We start from the raw sequence: 17,785 nt of genomic DNA, 5'->3' as shown, positions 1-17,785 counted from the left end.
TCACAGCAGGGGGTGCAGCAGTGAGAAGCGGGGACTCAAGGGTGGACTTGGAATTTCATCCTGAGCACCTTATTGAGAACAGAATGTGCAGTTCAACTTCATCAAAATCCTGCATTTATACTTTGCCCCTGCTGACAGAGCCAACGAGCCACACTCACTAACGATGGCCATCAGGGCATGCTTTCCCAAATAAAGGGCTTGTATTCAAGCTTGAAGGAAGTTGGGCTTAACCTTTTTCGTCTAATGCCACTGGGAGAGCTAATAGACACAGCGCTATAAGTCACTAGGAGGCAGTCGGGAGTGGTCCCCCTGCACATGAACCCACTGCTGGAAGTCCAGGCCTTCACGAGCGCTCACGGGGACAGCTGCCACCATCCACCTGTGACCTTTCACAGGGATGATCGTCTTGCTCCAAAGATGTGGTCATCATCCAGGAAAAGCACTGATCCCCACTCAGGGAAAACCTCTGCAACACAAAAATCTTACCAACTGAACAGGGAGGCATTTTAGCATACTGGAGTTCCTGGTGCCACACATCAACAGGGATACTTCTGAGTTGTAGCGAAGTTGGGCAGCTTGCATTCTCAGAAGCTACTGTGTGCACAGGGGCTTTATCGTCAACTCCCAGTACCAAACGAGGCAGCACTTGATGTCTAAGAAATGTATTTAACATCCCAAACAAGCAGGGCCTGGCGGCGTGGCCTAGCAGCTAAAGTCCTCACCTTGAATGTGCTGGGATCCCATATGGACGCCGGTTCTAATCCCGGCAACTGCATTTTCCATCCAGCTCCTTGCTTGTGGCCTGGGAAAGCAGTCGAGGACGGCCCAAAGCTTTGGGACTCTGCAGCCACGTGGGATACCAGGAAGAAGTTCCTAGATCCTGGCTTCGGATCGGCATAGCATCAGCTGTTGTGCTCACTTGGGGAGTGAATCATTGGATGGAAGATCTTCCTCTCTGTCTCTCCTCCTCTCTGTATATCTGACTTTCCAATAAATAAATAAATTTTTAAAAAACAAAACATCCCAAACAAGTGTGAGCCTTCTGGAACATTGATGAGGGGCTCCCCTAGGCACATGCCTACTTCCGCTTCAGTTCAGCAGAAGGAACACAACACTGGTAAACCTGCACTAGGAGCTATCTCAAGTCAACGCACGAGCTGAAATGGACAGGGAGCAAGAGGTGCTGCTCTGAGAGTCACACCTTCCTAGGAAACTACTCCATAACACAGACTGAGACTTTCCAAGAGATCTGCCCAGTTCAGCCCGAGAATTCCTGCTTCTGGGTGGGTAATAAAAATCATGAAATCACCATCAGCTCCAGAATTATGTACCCCAGTAACAGGAAGGCAGGCTTCCTCTACGCTGCTGTGTCTTCCCCAACTTTCTAGCGTAAGTGAATCTCGGGGCTGGCAGTTAGACTAGTGGTCAAGAAGCCAGTCGGGACACCCACATCCCACATCCCATATCAGGGTACTCGAGTCCAAGCTGCTACTTGGCCCTGCTTTAGTGTCCAAAGGTTTTCTCTGAATGCTTTCCCTGGTCAGCGGCCACGTCTTTGTAAAGAGACAACCATCCCTGTGAAATGCCTCAGGTGGACAACGGCCACTTTCTGTAAATGATGAGCAGCTTGGGAGGCAGGAGGTGATGGCTCAAGGAGCTGAGTTCCTGTCCCCTATGTGGGAAACTGCATTCCTAGCTTCAGCTTTGTCCCTGTGTGGCTGGAGGCACTCAGGGAGTGAACCAGTGGCTGGCAGCACCCACTATTGCTGTATCTCGTTTTATCGGTCAGGCTGCTCACTCACAGTTGTTACTCATGTTAAGTAATCCTTCCACTAAGCACAAAAACTAAAATGACTTGTGATAAAGTTGTGATGCCACACAGTTAGCAAACCTGGAAAGAATTCAGAACAGCCAGGGAGATTCTGAAGTCAGTGATGCCAAGAAGCATTAGTGGTAAAGAGCAGGGGTGGGGAAGAAAGAAGGAAAAAAAGAACACCTTGCAGCAAAGATGAAGACATGAGTACGGTCATAAGCATAAGACAGCTAGTCTGATGGGAAGCAAATCACACATTCCTACTGCTTACCACTTCACTACTCTAGGACACGAATTCAGAATATTGAACTCCAGCAGTTATTTTCCCTTATGCATGTGTTCTGCCTGATGATTCATACGCAGCACGTTAAGATAAACCACAAAACTCAAAACAAGAGCAATCTATTCCCTCCATGTGAAACTGTATTTACCACCTTGCTTAACAGACTTCTATTTATTTCTTCAGATTTATTTTAATCATTTAAAATTGGCAGGAAGAGGAGAGGAAAGGAGAGTGAAGGGAAGGGGAGAGACTGTCCAATCTTATACTTTCTGGTTTATTTCCTAAACGGCTGCAACAGTCATGGCTGGGCCAGGCAGGAGGCTGAAACAATACTCAGGCATCCCAAATGGATGGCAGGGGCCCAAGCACTTGGACCAGCTTCTATAGCTTTCCCAGGTATATTATCAGGGAGCTGGATAGCAAGTGGAAAAGCTGAGACTCAAACCAGAGCTTCAATATGGAAACCCAGTGTTCCAGGAGGTGGCTTTAACCTGCCACACCACAATAGTCCTGAGACTTTTAGGAGTGACTATTAAACATACCATACAGATAACTGTCAACTCCCTCCAAACCACAACTCCTAGTGCCTCAGCCCCACTCTTCTGCTCATACCTTTGGGCGGAGTCTTCAGCAGGTGCGCATGAGCTCTGGGGACCAAGGGCTTCAGGTACAAGGATGCTGAGGAGGTCTTCTGAAATGCTGGCTTGGAAGGGTTCTCCTCATACTTGATGGCAGCAGCATTCCCAGCTGGAACAACACCAGAGGACATTTGATCAGTCTCCCACATCTATCCCTTCCTCCTTGAATCAGCAGACATTAAGCATCAATTACGTGCTTGGCACTGCTGAGAGTCACAAACACCAAGACTGACAATTGGTGTGACTGCTCACTCCCCACCCTGGTAACAAGATGGGCAGGTGCTCAAGTCCTTGATACAAAATGACATGCATATAACCCATGCACACCTTCTGTACACCTGAAATTAGTAAATGCTACGTAAATAGTCATACTGTTTGAGGAACAGCAAGGGGAAAAGCCCAACAGTGTTCAGCATAGATGTAAGTTTAAGTGTTCACATGCATCTTTTTGACCACTAGTTGGTCAAGTCTGGGGAAGCAGAACTTGCAATGTGTTGGGTGACTGCAGCACATGTCATCAAGGGTGGCATTACATCTGAGCATGACAGGGTACAAGCAATGAGCTCCTTCCAGGACATGGACAGTAACGTTCAAACTCCCTGGAGGCCACAAGGAGGAGATCAGCAGCCAATATCCATGTTCCTGCAAGACATTAGTAGGCACACCTAGCCTAGCACCAAAGGAAAACCAAGAGGGAAGTTCATCAAAACAACAAATATCACCTTTTTTATTCCCTGTCAAAACTCCTCCACCAGCCTGGACTAGATTTTTTTATTGTCTGCTTCCAGAAACCCCCAACACCATGTTCTAATCAGTTTTTCTTCCATTCAACTCTTATAATCATTATAAACTTCAAATTCCTTTTCTCACCTTACATTTCCAGCAAAAGGCAAGATGCCCATCTTGTTTATGGACATAAATCAGCTAGAAAACATTCATCAGGATAAACTTTTCTGAATTCTACACCAGTGTGCCCAGGTTCACAGTCAAACCTTGGAAGGACATGCTGTTACTCTCACTTGATCCATGGGCGTCCAGCACACCGAGCCATCTGTTCATTCTTCTGGTGCCCAGATAAAATTTCTGATACTAGGTCAAGTCCACACAGGGCCTTCCTTCCTGCTGGCCAGCTTCTGTCAACTCCCCATCCTTCTTTCCAATTCTCACCTTCCCCACAATCCTAGAGACTTGTTTTATCCAACACTGGTGGGAAGCTATTGTGCTGACTGGTCTAATACCTTGCTCCTGCAAAACTCAACATAACTTCAAAGGGAAGATGAGGAATGACTTCAGAGTCTTAATGTAATAGAGTATATTTTTCTAACTTTTTCTCCTTTTTAAAGATTTTATATGCTCGAAAGGAAGAGTGACAGAGAGGAACAGGTAGAGGACAAAAGAGCCTTCCACACACCCGTTCACTCCCAGATGATAGAAACAAGGCTGAGCCATGCAGAAGCCAGCAGCTTCATCTGTGATTCCCGCATGAGTGGCGACACTTTCCACTGTTTTTCCAGGGTGAATTAGCAGGGAGCTGGGTTGGAAGTAAAGCAACCAGGATTTGAACCAGCACCTCCATGGGATGGTGATGCTGCGGACGATGGTTTAACACACTAACAGCATCCCCAGATTTTCATATAAAATTGATATTGGAATTCAATTGGCATTTCAGCTTTGGCTGACTCAATGACCCTGTGACTGCCATGGGTCTTAACCACATTTTGAGGCAATCTGGACTTTACATTTTTCTTGAGCCAATTTTTCATGGAATTCAGCAGCACATAAACCACCTATTCAGATTTTGGAAATTGAGTTCAGCTTACAAGCATAATAGCAACTTCTCTGATTCTAAATTCATACCTTTCCTTTCTAGACCTCAGACACAAAGACCTTCAGGTTACAAGCAGCTCAGGAGCTTTTCCAGGGAAGCAAAGGACACACTGCTCACAACAGCCACCCCTCCCCTCAGCTTTGTCTCAAATACAAGAGAACCTGTTGTCCTGGAAACAAACAGTCTCCATGTCTTCCCTCCGGCTCAACACAACATGAGACCCACCAGCAATGCAGGAACACACCAGAGCGGGGGAAAAAAAAACCCATGTCTCTAAAATAAAACCACCTAGGCACTTGTGTATTTCTACACACAGACTTACATGAAAACATGAGGGTTCTTCACAAAATGCACAAAAATGTATACTACGCAAAAAGATGCATGGATGTATTTTTAAAAATCATGCCCAAGCATATCTTTCACTTCCATTTTCCCTAGAACTTTGTGAAGCTCTGCCATGTACAGGCACAGGCTCCACAGCCTCATAGCCTCCGATCAAGTATCGTGTATGCTCCTGCCTCACCCACGATGGCACCACCTCTGCTGAGCTGAGCACCCTGAATCACCAACACTAGATATTTTGTCTCTTCCCACTTCAGTCTGGACCACTTGCTTCCTAGAAAACCCCACTTGAAGGCTATCTGTCACCAGGACACATGGTGCCCTTCAGTATTTCTCATGCCTTCCATTTTGACTGTTAACATGGCAGCTGGTTGTGTATCCTCAAGATACCCACATTTCCCTCATGCAGGGTTATTACATATGCCAACGATGAACTCTTTGGTGGCGATACCTGAGAAGGACAGAAGCCTAACAGTTGCAAGCAGTGGGATCCTACAAGACACAATTTGTGCTGACTCAGCTATGGCCTAGCAGTGCTAAGCCCTCTATGCAGAGACCCAGCTTTATCATATATTCAAAGAGTGCACAGGCTGCCCCAGGAACCTACTCTGCCACTGCCCTCAATCCCGTGAAGCCCAGCTGCATCCTCAGAATCTTCCTAAAACACAAGGATCCAGGGCATGCAACCATCCCGTGCAAATGGTCTGTGGGATCACCAAGGTCTCAGCCAGCTCTGACATGCCATTGGAAATTGCCCCTAATGCACTGACATCTTTGGTTCTACTCGTCTTAATTAGCCTAGAAATACAGTTTCTCTAGAAGGCTTATTTCCGTTCCTCCATTGCAAAAATGTAATTCAGGCCTAATAAGTGTAGTGAATCAAAAAAAGGGGGGGGGGGAATCTCAGAAATTTTGAAATACTTGATTTTCCTCTAAGAGAAAGGGTACTCATTCTACCATACTTTTATTGGCTTTTTATACTTTTCTCTAGCCTGTAGTTAAAACTATGTCCTAGTTTATTTACTAACGTAGGCTTACCAACACAGAACCAGCATTCTGCTCATTTCTTAGATTTTTTTGTGAATCAGTTTCACATCAGCCACTGTGCCAGAACATCTGCCCACCTTGTTTAAAGTCAAATCACCACTGAACTGTAGGCTTTCAAATCCCTAAAGGAAAATCACTCAACTTGGTAATAACAAGAATGTCCCTTACAGACCCCAAGTAAAGAAGAGAAAGAACAAAATTAATACTGGCCTAAACAATTATTGCCTTATTAAACGGAGGACTTGAGGATAGGCCTGGTGGTACAGAGCATTCCAAGGAGTTTGTGGGGCAATGGAATTAAAGGATAGGTTTTAAGGCACAACAGGTGAAACTGCCACTTGCAAGGCCAGCATTCCACATACCGGCATGTGGGTCAAGAACTGACTGCTCTGCTTCCTATCCAGTTCCCTGCTACAGCTTCTGGGAAGGCAATGGATGAAGGCCCAAGCACTTGGGCCCCAGTAACCCATACTGAAACACAGATGAAGTTTCCAAGCTTCTGGTTTTGGCCTGGCCCAGCGCAGAAATAATGGCTTTTTGGAGAACACGAACCAGCACATGAAATAAATCCTTCTCCCTCTCTGTCACTGCGCCTTTCAAATAAATAAATATGGACATATTTATTCATGTCTTTTTTGCAAAAACAATCCTTTGAAATCCATGTGTATTTTCCCATAATAAAAATTAAAATCATCAAAAATGTCCATGAGCTTTCTGAAGTGTTTCCCCACATATCCCACGTCTCTTCACTTCCTCATCTATGACAGACATCATCCATCAAACATAAAACATCTCACAACCTGGAAGCAGCCCTGGAAACCTTCGGTTCTGCTCTTCTGATGATTCCTACTCGCTACCCACAGCTGGCAGGTGGACTAACATCTTTCCTGGCATGCGTGAAAAAAAATCTGAGGGTAGGCAACATGCACCTTTGTATGAGCTCAATCGCTGAGCAAATTAACCATCTCTCCCCCAAATATCAGGCATCACCTTTTTGCTTATTTTCTTCAGGCAATAAAAAGGTGGGGCAGGCATGTGGCACAGCGTGCAAGCCGCCACAAGAGGCACAGGTCTGGCTTTAAGACCCAGACCCAAGTCTGACTTCCTACCCAGGCACACTCTGAAAGGCAGCAGTGACACTTTGGATGAGGCGAGGCCAAGGTGGCACAGCCACTGCTCACATGGTCCCACGTCTGTTGGAGAACCAGGATGGGTCTGAATTCCCTCCTCTCTGCATCAGCCCAGAGGGCTTGTACTTAGATTCCTCTGAGTTGAGGCTCTGTTTCCCAGAGAGCGCAAGTCCCTTCCGTTTGCATTGTTTACATTTTCCCTTTCGCTCCCCGCCCCCTCCAAAAAAGGAAACCGGTTTCTGTGGCCCAGGACCACAAAGGCCAATGCCAAAGGACGCTATGGAATGTGGCAAAATTACACATTCCACCTAAGTTGCACATGATTCCCAAACCTTCAACTCTACAACCTACAGTGCTCATATATAGGTCCCTGTCATCCACATGCTTTAATGTGCTTACACCCTGGACGCCAGGTATTGTTAGGTATTGAAGTCTTCCTAATGTTAACCCTCATAAATGAGCATTTAGTACAAACTACTCTGCAAGGCTCTGTGCCAATATGCAAAAGAAAATCCATGTCTGAACATTTTCTATGCTTAAGAGGATACACACAAAGCCAAAAAATTGCCCCAAAGGAAAAATAAAATGATTGTCTTCTGATTCAGTCATTTTAAAATTCGGCTATTTTCACAACATACCAGTGTATAAAGAACTGAATTCTGATTTTACAACAGCTTTCTGCTGTCCCAGAAGTTTCTCAGTGTTGCCACTAACAAGGAAACAGGCAGACAATTCCAGAAAACAATACTCGTTAGAAGAGTTCACACTGGTACACCGATGTGAATGACAGTGAAAAAATACGGTCATTTCCTAACATGACCCTTCATTATCACAGCTGGATAATTTCAACTCAAAAATTATTCTTTCTTACTTGGAGATAACATTTCAAAAAAGCACATCGGAGTTATAATTTAGGAGATTAACCAAAGACGTGATATTCCAAATTTACTTCTGGGGAAATATTTTTAATTTGCACAATGCTAATCATTTAATCAGAAATTGAAACATCAAGTAGCCTTGGATAGTAAGATAATTTCATTACCAAGAACCTTGTTAATGCTGAATTGCATTCAGCAGGAGTGCCGAAACGCCTAAAACGTACAGTGAATGTGATTCTTTACAGAATCATTCACATCTTAAATAAATACACCCAAGAAATACTGCAATTAACATAAAGCACAAATGAGAAAACTACCAAGAGATTCTTAATGAAATCCTTGAATAAAAATCCAAGCATGCTCACAAACAAAGGAATCAACCAAGAAATCATTGACCTACTTCTTTTCCCAGTGAACGTGGCTAACAAAGGAATTATACAAAGGCTGTAGGATCCCACGACCAGCAGTGTTAATAAGGTGGCATCATAGTCCCTCTCAGAACCAGGCGGCGGGGTGAGAGTAGAATTGATGAAGATGTTGGAAGAAATATCAGTTTCTGTGCAACTGCGAAATCCTCCTGGTATAGTCATTTAAAATGATCAAAGCAAGCTTAAGCAGGAAAAACTGCAGCCATGTTCCCTTCTCATATGCCTCATGCTTGCTCTTAGTGAATTTGAATGGAGGGAGGGAAAAAAAAAAAAAACCCACGTAAGCTCCAAGGCACTACACACAACAGATTTAACCAGCTAGCAAATCAAACAGAAAGAAACTCATTGTCAATGCCACAACTATGATGGGGACACACTGCTACTTGACAGGCTCTGTGGGTGCACGGTAAACTCCTTTGTCAAAAAACAAAAAGCCACGAACAAAAGCATTTTACAATCTCTTTCGGGGTGTCAGACACAGCAGTGAAACGGTGGTCATGTTAACATGGCTGTCGACAGAAAACACTGGGTCGCAAAAGCACCAGAAAATGTGTCTGTTCCAAGTGTCAGAGTCCACAGCCAGGGCAGTCCCTGGAGAGCACACTGGGGAGTCTGTTTCTGGCACTTCACTTTTTAAATGCACATTGCAAAACAGAAAGTCAGAAGAGAAATAACTGTAAATACACACGTGTAGATTTCTCATGCAAATTCAGAGAACTGCTACATTCAAATCCTTCTGATGTTAGCACAACTTTCAAATTCCAACACTAACAATAAATAATCCCATTTAAATAATATATTGCTAGTGTGCCCGTATGCAGGTCTTACCATCAGAAACTAGCTGCTGCTTGCAAATGACATGTCAGACATGTGTGCTCGTTAATTCAGCATTCACCCAATGCCTGTCCTCCATACGCAATTCTGTCCTGTACTTGCTGTGTGACTTGGAGGGAGCGACAGCATCTCTGAGCCTAACTCCGCAAGTGAAATCGGGGTCACCGGAGCACTTAAGCCCTAACCAGAGAGGAATGTTTCTGACCTTTTATTTTTTAAAAATTGATTTATTTTTATTGGAAAAGCAGATTTTTGTTCGTTTGCTTTTACAGAGAGAAAGACCTTCCATCTGTTATAATGACCAGAACTTAGCTGAGACAATGCTAGGAGTCAGGAGCCTCTTCTGGGTCACCCACGTGGGTGCAGGGTCCCAAGGATGGCTTTGGGCCATCCTTGACTGCTTTCCCAGGCCACATGCAGTGAGCTGGATGGGGAGTGGAGCAGCTGGGATACAGACTGGCACCCATATGGGATCCTGGCACTTGCAAGGCGAGGACTTTAACCACTAGGCTATCATGATGGGTCCTTCTTCTGACCTTTAAGTAGCAGAGCCAATCATCTTCTGCCCACATGCTTGTACCCAGTCTATCAGGTGTTCTGGTCATTGTTACTACTTCTGAGAGTGAGCACTATTCCTCCACGCGCGGCTTCCTGCCCTGTAACTCTGAATTCACTCAGGTACTTCTGAGGAGGACATTCAAGAGAAACATGAAGTACTTAGTCAAAATACAATTTTTAAATGAGAAGGACAGTTCTTTTAACCTACCCAATTTTATACAAAGCAAATCTGCCTTAAGTGATAATTTTAATGTAACAGTTGAAATCTTTGAGACTGGTGTTATGGTCAGCGTTAAGCCACCACTTGCAAACCATATCAAAGCCCCATTCTGGAGCCTGATTTGTACTTCTGATCCAGCTTCCTGTTCGTGTGCCTGGGAAGGCAGCAGAAGACAGCCTATTGCTTAGGCTGGCACAATCCACATGGGAGACCCAGAGGGAGTTTGAGGATCTTGGCTCTGGCTTGGGGTTTCAGCTACTTGGGGAGTGAAACAGGTCTTTCCATCACTCTGCAATAACTAAAATCTTTAAAAATAAATCATTCACAATTCCTTTTCAAGTTCTAATTCACAAGCCACATTACACGGATTCACAAAGTACAGCCGCATTCCAGGTGATGTAGTTCAAAATCCTTCATGCAAAAAGAGAATACTGAGTGCCTTCAGCCCAGAGTTTCACTGGTTGTTCAAGGGAGAATGTGTTTTTCCTGTGAAACTTTCAGAACAGTTCCCCGGAAAGTAACGTATTTCCCTAAGCACAGACACAGAATGGCTACTAACTCTGGCACAGCACGCACTTGTGCCTGCTGTACCAACGAGCCCCAGAGTTCGGCACGAGGCGGACTTACAGTTACTGCTGTATGTGCTGAGCTCACTGTGGGAGCTGGCGATCGAATGGGTGCTCCCCGTCTTCCGCAACGCTGAGCTCTTCAACGATGCTTTGGATTTGGGGAGCGGCCTAGGCAAGTTCATCCAAGAGGGCTGTGCCGTCTTCGAGGATGTAGGTTTTCCTTAGGATAGCAAAGAAAAAAAAGTTTTCCACTGCTCACCATCTTAAAAGTCAGAGCTTCAAGTCTCGAAGCTCAAACTTCTATGCCAACAACTGAGTTCAAAGGCAACACTAGCACTCCACAGAAATTGAGGCAATTAGAATATGACAAGTGTGACACAAAAACACAAGTAAATGAAAAACTGGAAACAAAAAACTAGTAAAAAAAAAATTTTTTTTTTTTTTAATCAGAGAATGTTGAAAAACATCCAAAACGTAACACCAGGTGGTGCTATCCTAATACTTTTTTTTTTTAAATCTCACTTTGGTTTTTTTGTTACTTGCCAAACTCAAATTGTCTTTGCTCAAATTCCCAACTCCTTCTTGTAGCACAAAGTGGTCCACTCAGAGAAAACACAAAACAAGATAGGTGCACTGTACCCTCTGCCACCACTTCAGCCTCATGCTTACAACTGCCACCCAAACTCTCCAATTTTCATTTGCCACTCTATTTCACAACTCATTTCAGAGTTTTCCCCTTAGGGACTCTATGTAAATTCCTTTAAATACTACACTGTGCATAGATGAATCCCAAATTCACACATGCACCCCTAGCCTCCTCCTGAATCCCACTGCCGCTCACATTTTAAAGCTTTGTTTTCCTATTTGTATTAGAAAGACAGAGAGATAGAGACAGTAAGAGCTCTTTTACCCACTGGTACAGTCTCTAAATGCCCACTGTGGCTGGGGGATTGGGCAGTGAAGAACTGGGAAATCCTATGGGTTGTCTGGAACCCAAATACTTGAACCATCACCTGTTGCCCGTCAGGTGCCTTTGAGCAGGGGGTCGGCAATAGGATCGAAGCCACCACTCCAATCCAGGCACTCTGACACTCCATTTGAAACTCCTTGTTGAGCTTTTTACCCTTAGGAAGATACTTCCTTCTCTACTGATGCTAATTAAAGCTCCCATCCTCCTTTTTTTTCATTCTGAAAATACCTCTTCTCGCCTTCCCCAGATCACATACAACTAGCCAGCAAATGTCTCAGTGCTACTGGCATCACACATCTCAGGGCTATCGGCAAGTGACAAGGACCTTTGACTGTACGCCTTTTGGACTGGCACTGGGAGTGACAAGCTGCGGCTGGACCCCAGCACTCCTGGCTCTGTCCTATGATGACTCCACCTGTACAAATCCCATCTGGAAAGAGGGAAAAGGCGCACATGTCTCGGTCTGTCCACTGCAGTCAGCGGCAGCATGGCTCTCAGCGGCTGCAGCCTGTCCTTTCACATCAGTGTGTACACTGCACTAGGCAGCCTAGGGCTACCTCTGATATCAGCCATATTACACACTGCTCCTCTTCATATCTAATGTCTTCAACAGCCATCGTAAGGATAATTCCGCTGTGTCATGCCCTGCTCCAACTCCCAAACACATGCACGAATGCACACACATACACACTTGCATAGCCTTCATTTGTTTTTCGCTGGGCTGTGTTACTGTCCTGTGTATGCTCCTCAGCACTACTCCACTGGTATCCTTTTCATCCACACCCTCTTTCTGTCCAGGAAATTCATAGCTGCTTGACGATTCTCTTCTAAACCCTCGCTACTCATCTGAAGCTCCACCAGAGCTACTGGATCACCACCTGTGTCCTAAAGAAGATCCCCTTCACTTTCAGCAGCACTGCGGGCTGGCCCTCCGAGGGCACCCTCACAGGCCGCAGACCTGCTCCTGTCATTCAACTTCTGCTCCCATTCTGACTTTTGGATCCAGCCACATTCCTGTTACAGAGTAAGGCTCACAAAATTTGGCTGAATGAATATTTTAATGATAAAACTAAATGACATTTGGATAATATATCATTATCAAACACTAAGTAACTAACTAGTAAGTAACTAGCACTAATAACACATTTTTACAAGCTTGTTCAACTCTTCAGTTAAACCAGAAAAAAGGAGATATTCTTGTTTATGGCCTGCTTTCCAATGGTGAACAAACAGTAGACATCCAATTAGTCACGTGATTTTTCTATTTTGTCACCAGCTTTGCTTGCTTTCGGAGGAAATGAAACAAAGGAGGTTTCTAAAATAGAAACCTACTGAACGCTTGCTCCTCAACACCAACACTAACGAGCATTCAACATGGGAACAGATCAAGATTTCTGGATCACAACCATGACTACAGCCAAGGCTCCAGAAGTTCTGTAAACCATCCTAGCATGACTTCTGAAGGCCTCACAGGTCTACAGGATGTTCCTCAGGGAGCATTGAACAACCAACACCCAGTCTTCCCTGGAAGCAAGCTTGCCCTCACGCCCACACGCCACTCCCATGACCTTGCCCAGCCTCATGGTCATGCTCCCCCAGCCCCACGCCCTCTGTCATGGGGCCAGATACAGTCCTTGCCAATGTCTTCCCCATTCCACTTAAACTTTTGGCTCTTGAGCACTAAGGCCATGAAAGTACATCTATATTTCAGCAAAAAATGTGCTCTGACACTCAGCATGAAACCCGAGGAAGGATTACTATGATGACGCCAGTTTACAGAGAAGAAAACTAGTTAGTGTTTCAATGATGAATTTAAGCCACAAACCTCATGGGAAGACCTAGGAGACAGGCACCTAACCAGCAACTCCAGGTATTCTCCTGTGTGTCACTCAAGGGGGGCATGACTCCAAATTCCCACACATTGAAATCACCTGTCACCTCTAGCTCACTGATCTGAAAGGCGACGTTGGCCAGTTTACACCACATGGTGTAACACATCCCAGATATAAAAGATTCAAGTTTCACTTGCAGAGATATTATTGAATGGAGCAGCTTATGTTAAGCATATACATTTAGCACAGGCATACACAGATGCAACAGATGTGGTTCACTCCCCACATGCCTGCAATAGCCATGGCAAGGCAGGGCAAGAAGTCTGGAGCTCAGGACTCAGTCTGGTTCTCCCACACCGGTGGCAAGAGCCCAGCCACGGGAGCCATCAGCTACCATTGCCAGGGCACATATTAGTAACAACACTGGAATACATAGTGGAGCTGGGTTCCCACCCAGCACTCTGACATGGGAAACAGATAAGCCAAGAGTTGATTTAACCACTGCCCCAAATACCTACCGCTGGGTCATTTTTTTAAAATTGTTTTATGATACAATTCCATAGGCTGTGGGATTTCCTGTCCTCCCTGCAAAAGACCACTCTCTCTTAATTATTTCCCCTCTAGTATTACAATGGGTGGTCCTTAATCAGCAGTCATAAGTCCATCATTTCACTACTGATGTGTTTCCTGACACTGTGTGCATGGATACCAATCAGACAAAAGACCCCCTAAGTCAAAGACACCAGGAAACAACACACTGGATCATTAAATATGATCTAACAAACTGCTGGGTTTCTACATATTTGTTTTCTTCAATTCTACTTCTATTAAGAAAAAGAAACATCGACAGAAGTCAATGCTGTCACTGACGCTTCTACATGGCCATTTTGGTAGTAGTCACCTCACTACTGGAAAGTTCTTCCTGATGCCATTAAGGAGATGTCTCCTGGGACTGGAAATTTAACAGAGACTGAACTCCTGAATAGCATCCCTTTGTTCCGGTACATAAATGACCCGTTTCCCAGAAGTAATCTCCTAGGCCCTTCACAGGTAATCAGTGTTGCCTGTCAGCTCCAATTGGCATCATCCATTCTTTAAGAAAGGGCCTGAGAAAGCTGGTGGGTCTCATGACGGCCCTGGAATGACCATCCAAGTAACAAGAGCTATTTCCACAGATGCAGAAACATCTACGAGCCAAAGAAACTTATCTTCTCTCAACTATCAACTATGAGCACATGAGGTCAGTTCTTGCGTATTTTTCACAAGACTATTCAGCACTGAGGAAATGACACACCATTCTTTACAACTGATAAAGCTCAGGGCTTTAAAGATGAGTTTCAATCAGTTAACAACAACAAAAAGACTAAAACATTAGAACACATGCTAGGGGTCCTTGCGTGGTAGCCTAGCAGGTAAAGGCCTCGCCTTGCATGCACCAGAATCCCACATGGACACCGGTTTCTATCCTGGCAGTCCCACTTCCCATCCAGCTGCCTGTTTGTGCTGCTTGTGGCCTGGGAAAAGCAGTCAAGGGCAGCCCAAATTCTTGGGACTCTGCACCCACGTGATACCCGAAAGAAGCTCCTGACTCCTGGCTTCAAATTAGTTCAGCTCTGGCCATTGCAGCCACTTGGGGAGTGAATCAGCGGACGGAGGATCTTCCTCTCTGTATATCTGACTTTCCAATAAAAAAGATTTATTTATATATATATATACATATATATATAAATGCAATTTTTGAAGACTCCCTGATTCCAGAATGCTGGGTACCAATATAGCCATACTTTAATTTCATTTTCCATGCACTTATTGAAGTTGCTTTGTGTATTATTATAATAAAAGTCCAGACAGCAGATTCATATTAGGGGACGTGCCACGCAAGTGATTACTTGCTTCCCTAGTAAGTCAACTACAAGTAACCATGAAGCTCACTTGGATGATACTATGAACACTTGACATCTCACTTAGCAATCATGAAATTGGAAACCAGTAGAGAAGACATAGCATTCTATCTTAATAAGGTATACTGTTTTGTGACTGGCACTTCTTACAGAAATAGAGGTATTGTGGGGAGGAAAAAGAAAATGAGGCTGGAGAGATGGTAGTTTAGACTTGGGTAAGAAATGTCAAGCTAGGTGGTAGACATGTGATATAGCAGTTAAGACACTGCCTGGGACACCCACATCACATATGGGAGCACCTGAGGTGAGTCACAGCTCCACTTTCAATTACAGCTTCCACATTACGTGCACCTTGTGTGGGAACAGTGACAGGTCAAATACTCAGGTCCCTAAGATTTTCAGAGGAGATCCAGCTTGAGTTCCTGACACCTGACTTCAGCCTGGCTCGGCTGTTGCTGTCATTCTGGGAGTGAGCCAGCAGATGGATGTGTTCTCTCTATAATAAATGTGAGACACACAATTTTTGGATCTTCACTGCCGAGTGTAGATAACAGTGGGGAGATGAAGAGAGCACTGCAGCTTTGTCATCATTTGCATCAGAACCTGAACCCTAGTGGGAACATACGGAACTGACTGAAGAATTTGCAATCAGGAAAACAAGCAGGCTATTGCACCTGCCATAGCTGCAGGCGTGAGGACCTTAACCAGACCATGAAAAGTTTACTGAGGTCTGATTGTAGTACATAAACAGTAATAAGGCAATCAGGTGGCAGAATCATTAACTTCTAGACTTGAGAAGAGTTAAGTGCCAAATTGACATAGTTAAAGTGCACAAGATGAGACTATGTTTACAGCTATAATTATAACTTGAGTTTTTTAAATGCAGCTACATAGAGTAGGCGACCTTTGGAGTCATTATCTACAACACCCAGGAATTATTTTAAAACTAAATCTAAATCTAAGTTTGCCCACAGCAATAAAAAAAAAAAACTGACAATAACTTACAGGAGAGATAAATTGCACATACTACAACTGGCTGCTCATTTATTTCCAATTAACTTTAAATAATTAATTTCTCTAACATTAGTAGGCACTGTATACATGAATTTTAAAATCCTGGACACCAGTATAAACATACTTTAGTTTCATTAGCCATGAGCTTTTGAAGTTCCTTTGCATATTAATAAAAACTGGGGCAATCTGGAGTTAAATTTGGCTCTGATAGTACAGTATCAGTGTAAATATATTAAACAAACATGATAGGATATTTGAGAAGTCAGGACAAAACAACATCAACCGTTTTCCCATGCAGCCAGACACAAAGGCCTTTATAAGCACTTTAGTAACAAAAAGGAGCTGCATAGATAAACACATGCACACATACTTGGCTTCTATGAATAAATTTGGGTAAAGTGCCAATTTTTTATGCAAAAACAAATGAGAGAAATGAAGATTTCAGTAAGTATACACATATATTATTCCCTAAATTCCTATCTTAATTGCATTACACATGTGAATACTTTCAAAGGGGTAAATCTGGAGTTAAAAAGAAACTTTAAATCATCCAAAATAATTAACATGCAAAATTTTCTAGAGCAAAAAAATGATGGAAGACTACAACTCCAACAACAAAAATCAATCTCATCGAAAGGAACAAAGGAACTGAAATGACATCTTCCCAAAGAAATAAATAGTAAATGGGAGAATGCAAATGAGAACCCCAACGATACCAATTTGAACATTCTAGGATAGCTATTATAAACTTTTAAACACAAGCACTACGAAGATGTGGATAAATCGGAACCCCTGAGCACTGCAAAATGGAGCAGCCAGTCTAGAAAGTAAACTGGAAGCTCTTAAAAAAAAAAGATTCATCACTTGATCCAGCAACTCCACACCAGGGCTTCTACCCCAAAGAACTGAAAGGACTCCAACACCCAGATAGAGATATGTATATAAATATATATACATGTAATTTACATAAGGCATGGGAGCTACCCAAGTTCACCTGGACAGATGAATGAATCAACAGAAGACCATACAAACACACAACAGGCATATCATAAAACAGTGTCAAATCAACACAATCACATGATCCCAAAATACTAATGGGTCAAAGATGTGAACAGAAGAGTAAATTTACAAAGCTGATATAACTTCAAAAATGTTCAACCATTAAGTCTCTGGCCAGCATAATCTTGCCTGACTACCCATTTGTGCCTTCCTCATCCCCATCCAGGCAGGTGCTTGCTTCCCAACCTTTCTTGATGTTGGCAGTGACCATGTGATCCAGTCTGTGCCAACAAGACGTAAGGAATGCAGTGCTGGAGGGTGAGCTGCCGGGTAAGGCTCCTCCTCCCTGCCAAGGGGAGACAGGCATGCCTGGAGAAAACCTCTCCTGGACGACACTGTCCTTAATTTCCAGCTTGTGTACACAAGTAGCAGATGGCTGAGGTATGTGGAACCCTCAGCGACCATATTTTAACTGAAAAGTCAACGACAAAAGAAACAGAG

At 43.9% G+C, this 17,785-nt stretch overlaps 1 protein-coding gene across 5 annotated transcripts in view; it reads right to left on the bottom strand.

Annotated features, from left to right (window-relative positions):
* Positions 1–17,785, bottom strand: part of MTUS1 (microtubule associated scaffold protein 1) — a 93,456-nt gene that overhangs the window by 58,281 nt on the left and 17,390 nt on the right. For 2 of the 5 annotated variants that reach the window (XM_040966178.1, XM_040966179.1), the window contains exons 3-4: positions 10,627–10,788; positions 2,709–2,843 (exon numbers count right to left, since the gene is read on the bottom strand). In XM_040966178.1, the coding sequence (XP_040822112.1) occupies positions 2,709–2,843; positions 10,627–10,788 (297 nt within the window). Of the gene's footprint in view, positions 1–2,708; positions 2,844–8,359; positions 8,550–10,626; positions 10,789–17,785 lie in introns of those variants that run through there. The other 3 variants (XM_040966180.1, XM_040966181.1, XM_040966182.1) reach the window with 2 other exon arrangements.

Source organism: Ochotona curzoniae, unplaced genomic scaffold (genome assembly GCF_017591425.1).
Source record: "Ochotona curzoniae isolate NIBS_2020 unplaced genomic scaffold, NIBS_Ocur_1.0 scaffold_4505, whole genome shotgun sequence".
Lineage (NCBI taxonomy): Eukaryota > Metazoa > Chordata > Mammalia > Lagomorpha > Ochotonidae > Ochotona > Ochotona curzoniae.
Note: the sequence above shows the minus strand (reverse complement) of the source record. Positions and strands in the feature narration are given on the sequence as shown.